Source organism: Candoia aspera, chromosome 15 (assembly GCF_035149785.1).
Source record: "Candoia aspera isolate rCanAsp1 chromosome 15, rCanAsp1.hap2, whole genome shotgun sequence".
In the NCBI taxonomy this organism is placed as follows: Eukaryota; Metazoa; Chordata; class Lepidosauria; order Squamata; family Boidae; genus Candoia; species Candoia aspera.
Window position 1 is genome coordinate 12,269,404 of NC_086167.1, and position 14,527 is coordinate 12,283,930.

General features: G+C 43.9%; 1 protein-coding gene across 1 annotated transcript in view; it reads left to right on the forward strand.

Moving 5' to 3' along the window:
- The window catches only part of GALNT9 (polypeptide N-acetylgalactosaminyltransferase 9), a 109,193-nt gene that overhangs the window by 17,771 nt on the left and 76,895 nt on the right, over positions 1-14,527 (forward strand). Inside the window, exon 2 of the mRNA XM_063315896.1 lies at positions 9,823-10,003. Coding sequence (XP_063171966.1) covers positions 9,823-10,003 — 181 coding nt within the window. The remainder of the gene's footprint in view (positions 1-9,822; positions 10,004-14,527) is intronic.

A 14,527-nucleotide genomic window follows, 5' to 3' on the forward strand; every position in this document is an offset into this window, starting at 1 on the left:
ATTCCAACCTGCACATTTGCAGATAAGGCTAGTGAGTGGCTGCAAATGTAAGATAACAGAATAAAGATGAAGGAATGGGAAGGAAGAGGGGAAAAAAGAAGAAGAAGAAGAAGAAGAAGGGGAGCTAGGAATGAAAGAGATGAAAGTCCTTTCTGAAAATTCCTGACAAAACTCTGCAGGAAGACTGACACTCACAGGCACACAAATGTATTTTCTTTGATCTGAACAAGCTACAAGTGTTAAATGTAGAGGCTGTTGGGGAAATCAGGACACGGGGTGATTGCCAGTGAAATGAAAAGACAGTGCATTGGTGATTAAAAACAAGCACATCTGCAATTGAAAAAGGTATAGGCTGAGGTGGAACATTGTCATGGTGAATGCTTCATAAAGTGAAAGAAATCACAGGGCATGCTGGTGACTTCTACTTAATTGGAAGCTCTGGGTCTATTGTAGCCCAACACCTGGCCAGTTTGGTCTAGTGGATAAGGTTCTGGGCTAGAAACCAGGAGTCTGTGAGTTCTAGTCCTGCCTTAGCCAGGAAAGCCAGCTGGGCAACCTTGGGCTAGTCCCTCTCTCTCAGCCCAAGAGCCAATCAGGCGTGGTAGGAGAGTTCTAGTCCCGCCTTAGGCATGAAAGCCGGCTGGGTGACCTTGGGCCAGTCCCTCCCTCTCAGCCCAACTCAGTGCAATGTAGACCAGCCTCCTCGTGGTGCACCCTGGGCAACGGGACTTGTCACGGCTAAATAATCTACACATCTGGCTGCTGGACCTCACAAGGATTTCTCAGCAAGAAAAAGCAGCATGAACACCGAACTGCTATGCCATACGATTAAAAAAAAACAAACCTGGCCTGTCTGGATCCAGAAGCTAAAGCAGGGTTGGACTTTGCTACTATTTGGATGGTAGATGACCATGAAACCTGAGCCTTTGAGCTAGACTAGCAAGTTAAAAAAAATCTCCAAAAGAGACAATAGCATACCACTCCTGTTTTGCTGGACATCCACAAAATCTCAGTCAGTTAATGAACTGAGTTTGATTTGAAACATGCTCCATGACACATCCCAAAATGGTCCAGCCAGCAGAGTTTGCAGTGTTCAGATCTGGCAGAAGACCTTTGTTGTGGATGCATCTAAAAATGAGGAGCTGTCAATATCTTGTTTTCTGGACCTGCGGGGTTCCAAAAGCGTTGCTTATCCCATCCCCTCCAATTGTACCTCCTTATTGGTAAGGCTCTTCAACTTGTTTCCAGTTGCTTCTCATAATCCCGGGAAGCAGCCCCTGCCAGAGAGCAAATGGTCTGATGCCAAGGAGTGTCTTTAGTTTCCTTGAAAGAAGAGATGAGGGAAGAGAGAAACATGGTTGACATGGTTGCCTAGCAGCACTACAGGTACCATAGCATTAGCATCACTCCATCTCTCTCTGATGTTGAGGTCATCATTCATCTCAGGAGTCTCCTGCCTGTATCTTTGCCCTCCCAGATCTGCTGAGAACTATCAGTTATAAATATTCCACTCTTCTGATTCATACCTTAAGGTGGGAGTCTTAAACTGAGGAAGAGAGAGAAAAGGAGACTCGGTCTGAATTTATTCAACACTTACAGAATCTTCTCCAATTCTTCACAACATGGATAGCGCAGAGCAAAGACCATAACTGAGAAATGGGATCGTAAGCATTCGAAACAGAAGGTCTAACCCGCACCCACCCCCATCCACCCCATAGGAAGCATGTCTTGATGAAGTGAGCATTCAACAGTGGAACAGATGTGAGGGTTTTATCTTTCTGAAAAGTTAAAAAAAAAAACCTGTAAGCAAAAGATGGAAAGGCAGTGATCAGAAACGATGTAGCTGCAGGGTTTTTTAGCTTAGAAAAAGAGACAGGAACAAAGTGGGAATGTGATTGTGCATAATGGGAGCTTTATGAGAGACAGATAGATCAAAGAAACGGATTTCATATAGTCAAACTGAGGTATTGCTACCACTACAGAGATCCTAGTAATAGACTTATCTAGACATTTTTCAAGGGCCACTTATAAAGCCATCTAACCATTGGACTGAAGGCAGGTGGGATTTGAACAGGGAGCTTCATAGGTTAGTCAGTCTGTGTTAATTCTCTGGTGTGTTGATGGTCTATGTTAATGTCTCTGGTGTGTCATTGTAATGGCATGTGGGAAAGACCTCGGGAGATGGGGCGAAGAGATGCTGCCAAGGGAATGGTCAGATGAGAGAGGGCATAGCCTGCAGCTGGATAGTGGGCAGGGCAAGAGGTCAGAAGGGACCCTCCCTAGTTTCTCGGGCTGTAAAGGAGACAGGGGGATGAATCTGAAGGAGAGGGTGATGTAATGGTATGTGGGAAAGGCCTTGGGAGACTGGGCAAAGAGATGCTGCCAAGGGAACAGTCAGATAAGAGACAGCTTAGCCTGCAGCTGGATAGTGGGCAGGGCAAGAGGCTCAGGAGGGACCCTCCCTAGTTTCTTGGGCTGTAAAGGAGATGGGGAGAATTGTACTTTGAAGCTGCAAGATTCTGTCAATGCAGCATAACAATAAAGCGGAATTAGCTCATCTGGTTGTGATTCCTATCTGGTTTACCTGGTGAGGCCAACATTAATCTTGCAAGTCTGACAGCACAATTCTCCCCCCCTCCCCCTGCACCTTCTCCTTTATATCCCAAGAACCTAAGGAGGGTCCCTTCCGAGCCTCTTGCCCCACCCACCATCCATCTTGGGATAGGCTGTCTCTTATCTGACCATTCCCTTGGCAGCATCTCTTCACCCAGTCTCCCAAGGATTTTCCCACATTCCATTCCAGGCATTTAGATTCATCTGATGCTGCATGATGCATCTCAAATGGGCCAGCCATCAGAGTTTGCCGTGTTCAGATCCAGCTTCCCATTCCCATCCCATACACAAAAGTTTATTATTTATTTATTTGTTTGTTTGTTTATTATTTAAATTTATATCACCACCCATCTCCCCCAATGGGGGACTCTGGGTGGCTTACAATAAAAATGATAATAGAAATATCTAAACCTAAGTCACAGTCTAAAAAGATAAATACGATAATAAATATAAAATCCAAGCAAAGATGGAATCGCAATCAATAGGGGGGTGCTATGGCGCCAACCACCCCCAGGTGGAGGGAGCTGTTACCCTTGATGAGCAATTGAGTCTTTGACACTGGGGATGGACCAATGTCCTCCATTGCCCTTGAGGGCAGTAGAGTAGCTTAGGGCCAGAGGAAGATCATAAAATATCTCCTTCGTCACTATACTTCCATTTCCCAGCATCTGCCACCAGGCAGCTGCCTCCCTACCCCCTTGATATGGCCAATCCAGCTAAATTTCTAACCCTCAAAAATCTTCATTTCTGTGTGCCAGTAATGATGGTGGGGTAGCATTTAATCAAATACATGCATAGGCATGGTTGCCACTGCTGTGAGACCTACTTCTAGCACCTTTTGCGTTGATCAGTTGTTGACCTGGATGATCTTCTGTTATTTGTTTATCTTCTTTCAAATTATCTCTTGTAATTAGAATCCATCTCCTCATCTCCAGGGGAAGCAGGCTTCAAATGAGGATTGCTTAAAAGCAATTACATTTTGATATTGGAGATCTGTACACATAAATGTAGTATCACTTCCAATTAAAAAATAGTAATGAATTTTATGTCCTAAGAGACAGAGGGCTAAGCAGTGCTATTGTGTCTACCAGGACCAGTGGGATACAAGAAGAATACATCACCAACCTATCTGCATGCTTTTTGTTAATGCCTCTGGATTCTCTGCAAGACCTGGATTTAACAGCAGCTAGGGTTCAAAACCTAAAATCCATTATGAATTCTAGGATTTAGCTGGGAACCTGGGAAGGATCTCTGAGCATATGTGAAGTGTGATGTCATGAAGTAAGCAATTATTGTTACCTAGGAGTTATGGGCTGTAAGAAACCATGTTTCCTTCATACAGTGACATGAACCTTGGTTTATCCAATTAGACAAAAGAGAGAGAAAGAGAGAGGGCCTTCGTGTGAGGTTCAACTTATGAACCATGTTTTGCATTAATTTTATTTATTTGCTAGATTTATATCCCACCTTTATTTGGACAACTCAAGGTGATGTGCGTAATACTCTATCCTCCTATTTTCCCCACAACAAAAATCCTGTAAGGTGGGTTGGGCTGAGACAGAGTGACTGGCTCAGAGTCACCCAACGGCCTTCTCTGCCTGAGGGACAGGTCTCCCAATGTCTAGTCCAGCATCTTAATCACTGCACCAAAGATGATGAACCACAAGTTTAGCCAACCACATTTTTGTCTAAAGCATGAATGTTCAGCCAATGTTTTGAACCAATTACTCGTCTTATAATGCCCCCTCCCCTGGTTGCTCTAGGCCCTGCCACTGTTTTTTTCTCATCACACTTGAAGGCACTCAACACCTTCTCAACTCAAAGTTGCTCTTCCAGCTTTTGCCGTTTTTATCTTGTGGAAGTGACATGAAAGAAGTCAGGAGGTGAACTCAACTCCAAAGAGTTATTAGCTTTATCATAATATTGCAAGGTTGTACATCAGACAAGAGGGTAGCTGGTCGGCATTGAGGGGTAGAGTTCATACCTCATCACTTCTGGCTTTGAATAAGCCCCATGGGAGAATTTCCTGCTGGATATCTTTGTTTGACATTTAACTGAAGTGCCAGCAGCCAGGAAGTCTGCTTCAGAAAAAGGCGGGCAAGTGGAAGAAAAATGTGAGAAAGCACTAAGCACCCCCCAGAAAGTCCTCATATCTTTCCACTCTTTTTCATGCATCCTGTATTTCCTGTACTGTAAAGCAGGTTGCAATCTCCACATTTAAATAATGGCCGTTTTTTTCTTCTTGTTGCTGAAAACAACATTGCCTTCGTTCTCTCTCTTTAACTGCGGCATGTTGGGCCATGATCCTTTTTCATTTGAGGGATGAGATGATGTTGGGGAGGCCCTCCAAGCCATTAATTTCAGGTGACTGTTCTTTGGTACTGGGCCTGTGTTTTCATTAAGCAGAGATCTAGTGGCAGATTTATGATCCTCAACAGAAGGAGAACATTCTACAGCCTAAAGAAACAAAGATCTCCAGTAGTCCTGGGCTTCTACACTAGCAAGGGCCAAGAAACATAGGAGCTGGCGGGGGTTGTTCCTTCCTCCTGTAAAGAATGAAGGGGAAGATCAGGTTGGATCTTTCATCACCTAGAAAAGGACCCAATGCAAAGATGTTGCATCTCTCTCCACTTAGATTAAAAGTGGGTGGCCTATAAATGCACCTGCTGTTGCTGTTAAACAATTGTCAATCAATTGCTGATTTCTGGTGGTACAACCTTTTCTCACTTGTTCCCAGGGAAAGGGGCAGAGTGATGTCCTAAGTCTCTGCACATTTCAAAACATTCATTTTGCATTTAAAGAATCTCTCAATATCAGGAAAAAACGCTCAACGCTTTCAGCCATGACCTCTGGGGCCTTCAAAAGCAAGGAAGCGGAGAGGTTGCCCAACCCTGTGCTAGATAGAATTTTGAACTCTACATGCCCAGGTTGGGAAAGGCCGCTGTAAGGGGAAGATTACAGCACTTCGGGCCAAGTTTGTCTAGAGAAGTCATATGAGGGACACTCCGCTCCCCACCAGAAAGATTGTTCTGCACAAATGCATGTGTGCAGAGAGGAAGGTGATCACTCCATGGCACCCAGCTGTAATCTAGGCAAACCTGGGTTAAGCTCTCACTTGCTGTCATCTGTCTTTCTCCAACCAGGACACAAGCTAAGGGAGATCAGGCTGTCCTCGTTTGGATCTAAAACTCCGCAGCTCCCTGCTTTCATGCTGGCATGATCCGACTGGCTTCTCAGCTTTGCACTTCTTCTGCCATGTCTTTCATCCCCCTTCCTTGGTGTGTTGGTCTTGTTTTGTTTGGAAGACCGAGGGAAGGGTCCTTCTCTTGCTTTGAGAACAATTATTTTCTTATAAAAATTACCTTGGAGAGCTGTTTTGACAATCCTGGCTGATGTAAAGTGTGCTGTCAAGCAGAAAAGATGGAGGGGTGGGAAGCAGCTTCCGCCTCCGGCTACGTGTATATTGTACATGCACGTACAGGCGCATGCGTCTTGGGCCGAAAAAGCCTCCGGTGTTCTTTTTGACAGTTCCCATTTAGTTGGAGGGTATACAAAATTGCTTTTGATTCTTTTTCCCCTCTTCCCCTTTGGAGAGGAAAATCTCTTGGGTTCTCACAGGTGCAAAGGTCTTCTGCTGTTTCTAGTCGGAAAGAGGCTACGGAAGGTTGTTCATGGTAGATCATCTCCCCCAGGAACCGTCTCCGGGGCTCTTTCATCTTGAGAAACAGGGAACAGCTGGGGAAATGATTTTTTTTCTTTGTGCAAAGAATTAGATCTTGTTTTGGAACTGGAGATGAGTCTTCTGCCTGAGAACCAACGTGGTCTGGATCGTATCAGTTGGTCTACAGATACCTAGTGCTAGCATGTTCTTCCCTCCACCCCCAAAAAATCCTTTTCGAAACAGATTTGTAGCTCCTCCTACATCACTGAGAAATCAGTTTATTCTTCCAAGCTTTCTCAACAGCGACACTCTTCAGATATATGGGTTTCCATCCCCCAATTTGCTATTTAAAGTATTGGCCCTCTGTCAGTTGTTTCTATGGTGTCTTACGTATGTTCTCCTGGACATGCATGATTCCTTTTTCTTTTCCTCTTCTATTTTACTGCTCCTTACTTTTCAATGTGTAAGCTGCCTGAGGTTGTTTGGAGTTGGGCAGTCTCTCAATTTAATAAAATAAATTAATCCTGCAGGGCCATTGCTGGGAATCTCGTTGCATAAAACTGCAGGCTGAATAAATTAGTCTTCCTTTCTTAACCACGGTGGGGCCTGGATGGAACACCTGGCGATTCTTCTCCTTTTTGCATTGCTGTGTTTTTCCCCAGCTCTTTTCATTCATTTGCCCTGAGGAAATCTCTTCTGTTAGAGCAGGCATGGTCAAATTCCTTCCTGTGCTATCCCCAAAGAGCTGTGTTAAGATACTGCCTTTGAGAGCTTCAGATACCCCGTTGTACAGTGGAGATGCCATGCATGACAAGGAAAGACTCCGGAATTGAGGTCAGCTTGGCTAGGGGTCTGCTATTTTTTCTTTAGGACAACCCAGCCAGCAGCATGAGCAGCTGAAACTGTTGCTTTTGACAGTCAAACAAATACAAATCCTTATAATTATGTACGGTGACGCTGGGCCACCATGCCTTCTTTTCTGCTAAGAAAAACAATAACCTGTGTGATATTCTCCACAGGCTAGATGCGTTTTGTCTCTTCTTAATACGTCCGCTTTTCTTCTGTGAATAGCCTGACACAGTTAAATGAATGCTTTTAACAAGTCAGTTGTTTGTGCACAGGAGATTGCTGTGCTGTGCCCTCCTGCCTCCGGGGAGCTCCTTTTGGGCGAGCTGATGTGGAACTCTCCAAAAAGCAGATTGCTCATGGAATAGTAAGATTGACCTGGAGAACCAAACCCTCTTGGGGGAGAGAGATTTGAGACTGCCTCCTACAAATGCAGAAGTCCCTTCTCTGATTCTGAAAAGGAACTGACCTCCCAGCCCAGATACCCAGTTGTACAGTGGAGATGCCATGCATGGCAAGGAAAGACTCTGGAATTGAGGTCAGCTTGGCTAGGGGTCTGCTATTTTTGCTTTAGGACAACCCAGCCAGCAGCATGAGCAGCTGAAACTGTTGCTTTTGACAGTCAAACAAATAAAAACTGGATGCTTGATCAACTGCAAGACGTAGGGATGGTCAAGTTGTGAATCAACACAGCTTAGTCCTGAGCGAAGATCTACAGTTGAGTCAGAATTCCATGAAGTTCTTTCTGATGGCTTGTAGTTGACAGAACTTGGGCTTAAAGCTACTAGATCCAGGGGGTCTGGAACAAGGTTGCTTTTCCAGCTCCCAGACCTCCATCTTGCAGTACCCTGCTTTTCTTGTGGACTTCATAAAGTCTAAGTAAACATAGCACAACAACTGCTCCATTTACTTAACAAGCTGTGCCCAAACAAATAAGCCATATTATATAGCTTAAGGCAATGGCCTGATATACTCAGTATGCCAAGATCATGACAGGGTTTCAGCCAATTTGGAACCCACCACTGAAAGCTGGAGATAGCATCTTCAAACTACTAAATTGACCTTGTTTGCCCAGCACGCTTTATAGCTTTAACTCTTAGCCTTCAGCAGTGGTAGATGGGAGGTACAGTAGCACCCCACTGACTCAGAGATGTTGACCATGCACGGATTCTCCGACTGCCCTTTTTATACTGATTTATGAGCAGACATGCTCTTACATCTAAAAATCCAGTCTCTAATGAGGGAAGGGCAGTTCTCCAAACTGGGTATCACTTGAAGATCTGGGTCACAATGCCCATCTTATCTGACCATTTTCCATGCTGCCTGGAGCTGAAAGGTGTTGTGATGCAAATTATCAAGGGAGGCCAGTATCAAGGAGAACTATTCTGGCCATCACACCATGCTGCCTTTCTATGTCTTAACCTCAGATCAGACACTTAACCTAATTACTGACTAAACCCTGTTTCTGGGGTCACCCTGGACAATGAACCATAAAGTTACAACCCAGCTACATAAAACTCTAAGAGAGAGAAACAGGCGTACAAGCATTCAATGAACCATGCTGAACATGTGGTATGAATGTCAACTAGATCTTGACTTGAATGGATTCAGTACGAGCGCAGCCCTTCCATGTCAGATTAAATACAGGCAACATAGTTTGCATTCATGGCAGGTGGTGGCTTCACTTTGTGAGCAACTTGGCAAAATTGTAGGAGGCCTGAGCAATCCTGCATATCCCTCCTGGACTCTTCTTAAAGCATTGCCCATGCCCGTTGTTGGGGTGAGGTGCCTACTGACAGAATGCAGAAATATTCCTGGCACAATCCCATCCTGCTTATTATGAATGCCTGAAGTGAGCACCTGGGATTCGTAGGAGAGCAAGCATTTCATCACCGTTCATGGGAACAAGGTTTGACTAGGGGCAATTTCCTCCAAATGAGAAGAGCGTTGCAAGACACCCAAACACATGGCGTGACTCTGGCTGCATTTTAAAGAGAGGAACTGTTATTTCCAGCCACGCAAGGATGTGATTTTGTTTTGAGAGAACTTTCTCCTGGGATGGTATGAAAAAGAAGGAAGCGGTGGGGGTGGAAATACCTACATATTTGTAGATGTCATGGAAGTGAATCATGCCCTAAGAGATCTCTGAGTGTTTTTGACCACAGCTCACTTAATTCCTTACTGCTGGCCATGCTGGAGGGAGGGTTTAAGCTTTATTTCATTTGTTTGTCAGATTCCTCCAGAGCAAAAGAAGGTATGCACAGCATTCCTTCTTCTGAAATTTTCCCCACAACAGCAACCCTCTAATTAGGTTAGGCTGAAAAGAAGCAACTGGCCCAAAGTCACCCAGGGTTCTTCCATGGTTCCACTCCTAATTCAACACGCCCACCACGCCACACTGGTTCTTGGGCTGGGAGGGAGGGATTGGCCTCAAATTCCCCAGGGACTCTCTGTGGCTGAAGGTGGACCAGAACCTGGGTTCCCCACCCCTGGTCCAACACCTTATTGCACTGTTCTGCCTGTCCAAAACATCTGGAAGGACTCCAGATTGTCTGTCTGGACCTTCAACCCACTCCCATGATTTTCTAAATTAAATGCATCTGTATATCACCACCCAGAGTCCCCTTTTGGGAGAGATGGGCAGTGATATAAATTTGAAGGATAAATAAATAAATATATATATTTCCTTCTTTTCTTTCCAGGTCTGGCCAAGCCCATGGGATTAGTTGAAGGCCCTGGAGGGCTGGGCCAAGGAGGAATGGCTGCCACATTGAGAGATGATAGCCATGAATCAGAAACTAAATATGAAGAATATGGTTACAATGCCCAACTGAGCGATCGGATTTCATTGGACAGATCTATTCCAGACTACAGACCCAAAAAGTAAGTAAATTCTCTGCATTGCCACCCTTTATGGAAATTATTCTGTTTCCTGTACTTGTTTTGGAATGATCCTAAAGGTGGTGCAAAATTCAGTTAATGATACAGTGGAAAATTATAATTTCTAGCATATTAATGATATGCTGAAAAATTATAATCTGTATGACATGGGTAAAGCTCCTGTTTTTCTCATTTGTTTCAGGCTGTTTTATCCCTTCCTTTGTTCTTTCTAATTCCTGTTTATGTATGTTCTCTTTTCTTTTGTTATATATTTTCTCTAAAATATCTCATTAAAAATGTATTAAAAAAAGAAGGTTGTGGGAAAGTGATGGAAGGTGTATGTCCAAATAACCAAGTAAAACCAACGTTGAATATAATGGAAACCTGTCTGAGATAGCTAGCTAATGTAGGATGAATTCAAATAAGCAATCACCTACTGGTAGCTTACATTATCCTACTTGGAAATCACATTATCTGTAACATCCACAAACTGAGATGATTTTACTTGTCACTAATACCAATCAAGGGAGAACAATTGTAGAAGAGGAACTTCCCTCTAATAAGTCCCCCAATGGGACTTCCATTGATCTCTCATTGGCCCCAGTGAGAAATAAGATGGCCTTTTAGCCTGTCCATCAAAGATGTATGTATGTATGTATGTATGTATGTATGTATGTATGTATGTATGTATTCTGGAGTCCTTGGTGCTCTCTGAGCCTTGTTGTGTTCTTACAGACGTTTCATTGCCAGACTAGGCAACATCTTCAGTGCGAAGAGGGAGTGGGCAAGAGAGCAAGGCCCACTCCCTCTTCGCACTGAAGATGTTGCCTAGTCTGGCAATGAAATGTCTGCAAGAACACAACAAGACTCAGAGAGCACCACAGACTCCACAGTTCAGCCCTGAGCTACAAATATTCGCTTCAATTCGTATTTATTTATTAATGCATAATCCTTATTCCCTGCTTTCCATGTTCACCACAGTATTTCCAAAGTGGGTGATGATGGCAATGAAATGAGTAGAACTCTAAAATTATATTTTAAGACCACAACATTACTGCTTAGTTAAAAATCAGAGAGGAAGAGTCCTGAGACACAACAGAAAGAAGTTAGCAGATCTGGATGAACAAGCTTCTATTGAAAGTTTACAAGGCCTGAAGGTTTACAACCATAACCAAACTTTCAAGAGGCTGTCCTAACTCAGTCTTCTCCTTTTCTGTAAGGGGGTGTGGGAATGGCCTTGAGAGATGAGGGGAAGGGATGCTGCCTAGAGAATGGTCAAAAGAGAGGGCACAGCCTGCAGCTGCATAATGGGTGGGGCAAGAGGCTTAGAAGGGACTCTCCCTAGTTTCTCAGGCTGTAAAGGAGATGGGGGGGGGATGAGTCTGAAGGGGAGGGTGATATAATGGTATGTGGGAAAGACCTTGGGAGACTGGGCAAAGAGACGCTGCCAGGGGAACAGTCAGATAAGAGACAGAATAGCCCTCAGCTACATAATGGGTGGAGCAAGACGCTCAGAAGGAACCCTCCCTAGCTTCCCAGGCTGTAAGAGAAATGGCAGGAGATTTGTACTTTCAGACTTGCAAGATTCTGTTAATGTAGCCTTACAGTAAAGAAGTATTAGCTCATCTGGTCATGTTTCCTCTCTGGTCTACCTGGGAGGTAGCTTTAGCTTCCCCTTCCCCTTCCCCTCCTCCTCCTCCTCATTTTTATTATTATTCATTTAATTTGTGCCCTGCATGTTTACCAATGGGGTACATGTAACAGAGTGTGGAAATGATCTTGGGAGACAGGGGAAAGAGCTGCAGACAGGGCAATAGTTGGATTAGTGGCAGCTGAGCCCACAGAAGGAATGGGGGAAAGGCTAATGTCTCAGAAGGGACCCTCCCTAGATTCTTGGGCTATAAAGGCAAGGGGGGAGAAATGTACTTTCAGACTTGTAAGATCGATGCCAGACTTACAAGGTAGTCCAAACAAGAAGCGCACCCAAAAGTATTAGCTCTACTTAATTGTAAAGTTACATTGACAGAATCTTTATTGTAAGGTTACATTAACAAGTCTGAAAGTACATCTTCCCCCCTCACCTTTACAACCCAAGAAACTAGGGAGGGTCCCTTCTGAGAAGTTTGCCACATCCCCATTCCTTCCGTGGGCTCAGCTACCCTTATCTGACCATTGCCCTGGCTGTGACTCTTCCCCCTGTCTCCCAAGGTCATTCCCACATACCATTATAGTACTACTCAAGGCAAAACAGAGAAGCTTGTGTTGAAGTCAAGGTTAGCCTCTAATTGCTGGCAGGTACACATAGCTGGTTAAATATTTGGACGAGAGACCACAGAAAACACGAGGGGTGTATGTCCTAAAAAATACCAACATTCTGGACGAAGGTGATAACAAACCACATTTGTATTGCTACCAAGGAAACGGCATGGATGTATCCACAGAATCACCAGGCGTCTGGCTCAACTTGGAGATTTAGCCTTCCTGTTTTTAAAGGCAGAAAACAATGCTCTGTATTGTTTTATTCCCCTGACTTTATTCCTTTCCATCCTTAAAGATCTGCTGGGTTTAAGCATTCGTATTTTGTGGTATCTTGCTAAGTCAGAGTCCAAACTTTGCTCAAACCCAGATTTAGCCACTGCACTTGTTCAGTAGATTAAAATAGGTTGGTTTTAACCTTGATGTTGCAAGTGTCCTGTACAGCAATTGCTAATACACACAGCTTTAATGCAACTCTCCTCTTTTTGCCTATTTCTTTCCCTGCCATCTTCCTTTTTTACATTTTCCTCATGCTGGCTTTTTAAAACATTAATCCCATGACTTAAGACCCTCTTTAAACTAAGTGGGTCTTAGTTTTCAAAGATGTAGACACTCCTGATACTTTGGCAGACACCACGAATGTTTATCCTCACCTGAAGCAAGGTGCAGAAAACGTTATTACCAGGTGAGGCATAAAAGCCCAAAAGGATAAGACACGGTTTTCTTTTTTCTCCTCTTCTCATTGTGCAGATAAGATTTCCCCTCGAGATGAACTGAAATCTGCAACACATTATACTTATTTAGATGCAGCCATTTGCAGGCCTGGGAAGGTATTTCCAGGGAAACTGACAATGTATGTCAAGGGAATCCTATTTATCTCTGTGGCTCCCGTTACTCAGATATTACTGACTCAGGTTTGACTCTTGGCGATGGTTTGTACCAACACCCGCCATCTTGTTTGTTTGTTAGCATAGATTTTAAGACTGCCCCAATCTCATGACTCTGGGCAGTATTCCATAATCTTCACACACAACCTTGAAATTCACTGAGTGAAAAACAGTAAAAAATAAATGAGAGGTTGCCCATCTTCTTTCTACGTTAGACCCCAGAAGCACCAACAGGTTTTAAGAAGCTTCCTCAAAGCCAGAAGTGAAGGGGGCGATGTATTTTGACCAGCCTTCGATACAATTTGAAGCTTTTCGAAGAATATCCCAAGAATTCTCTGATCTTGTCCGTCACCTTATCTGTGGTCTTCTCTCTCTCTTCTATGTCTCTCAACCTTGCCAACCACTCATCTGCTCCCAGCACAAAGTATGTGAGTTGCTGTTGGCTACCCATCCCCATAAGGCATTTATATGGTCCGTGAGTGATTATTGGTTCTACTTGTGGTCCATGGTACTTTCATTACCCACCTTTTCCAAACTTTTCTTGTATCCCTGGGACATGTAGGGGCTAGAGGCTGGAAGGAACTAGTGACTCATACTTAATTGTGCTTGGGAATAACTGTCATTAGAAAAAGAACTTCATGGTTAGTTTTTTCAGTCTACTTGATATTTTATTGCAGGAACACAACAAGGAAAACTCGTAAGGCTTTCTCCCAATTTGGCTATATCATAGTCCCATTTATAAACCAACATGCACCATTTTATCTATCTATCTATCTATCTATCTATCTATCTATCTATCCTGCCTTTATTATTTTTACAAATAACTCAAGGCGGCGAACATACCTAATACTCCTTCCTCCTCCTATTTTCCCCATAACAACAACCCTGTGAGGTGAGTTGGGCTGAGACACAGGGACCAGCCCAAGGTCACCCAGCCGGCTTTCATGCCTAAGGCGGGACTAGAACTCTCCTACCACGCCTGATTGGCTCTTGAGCTAAGAGAGAGGGACTGGCCCAAGGTCACCCAGCCGGCTTTCATGCCCAAGGCAGGACTAGAAGTCCCGGTCTCCTGGTTTCTAGCCCATTGCCTTAACCACTAGACCAAACTGGCTCTATATTTTATATTTTCTATTCTTTTCTATTCAAATTTTCTATTCTTTGTGTTCCTCTGCTTTGACTATCGGTACAATCCTATGCTGAATGGTGCCATTGCTGTTTTGTTTTCATTAAGGGGCTTTCAAAATATGGTGTCCCTGTGTCATTCCGATATCTTCCAAAAGGCAGTGTCATCAGGATGACAACTGGATAATGTCTTAATGCAACATAAGGAATGTGGCAAAGCTAAGCCACCCTCTGTAGACAGGATACGAAAGAATACTTAATT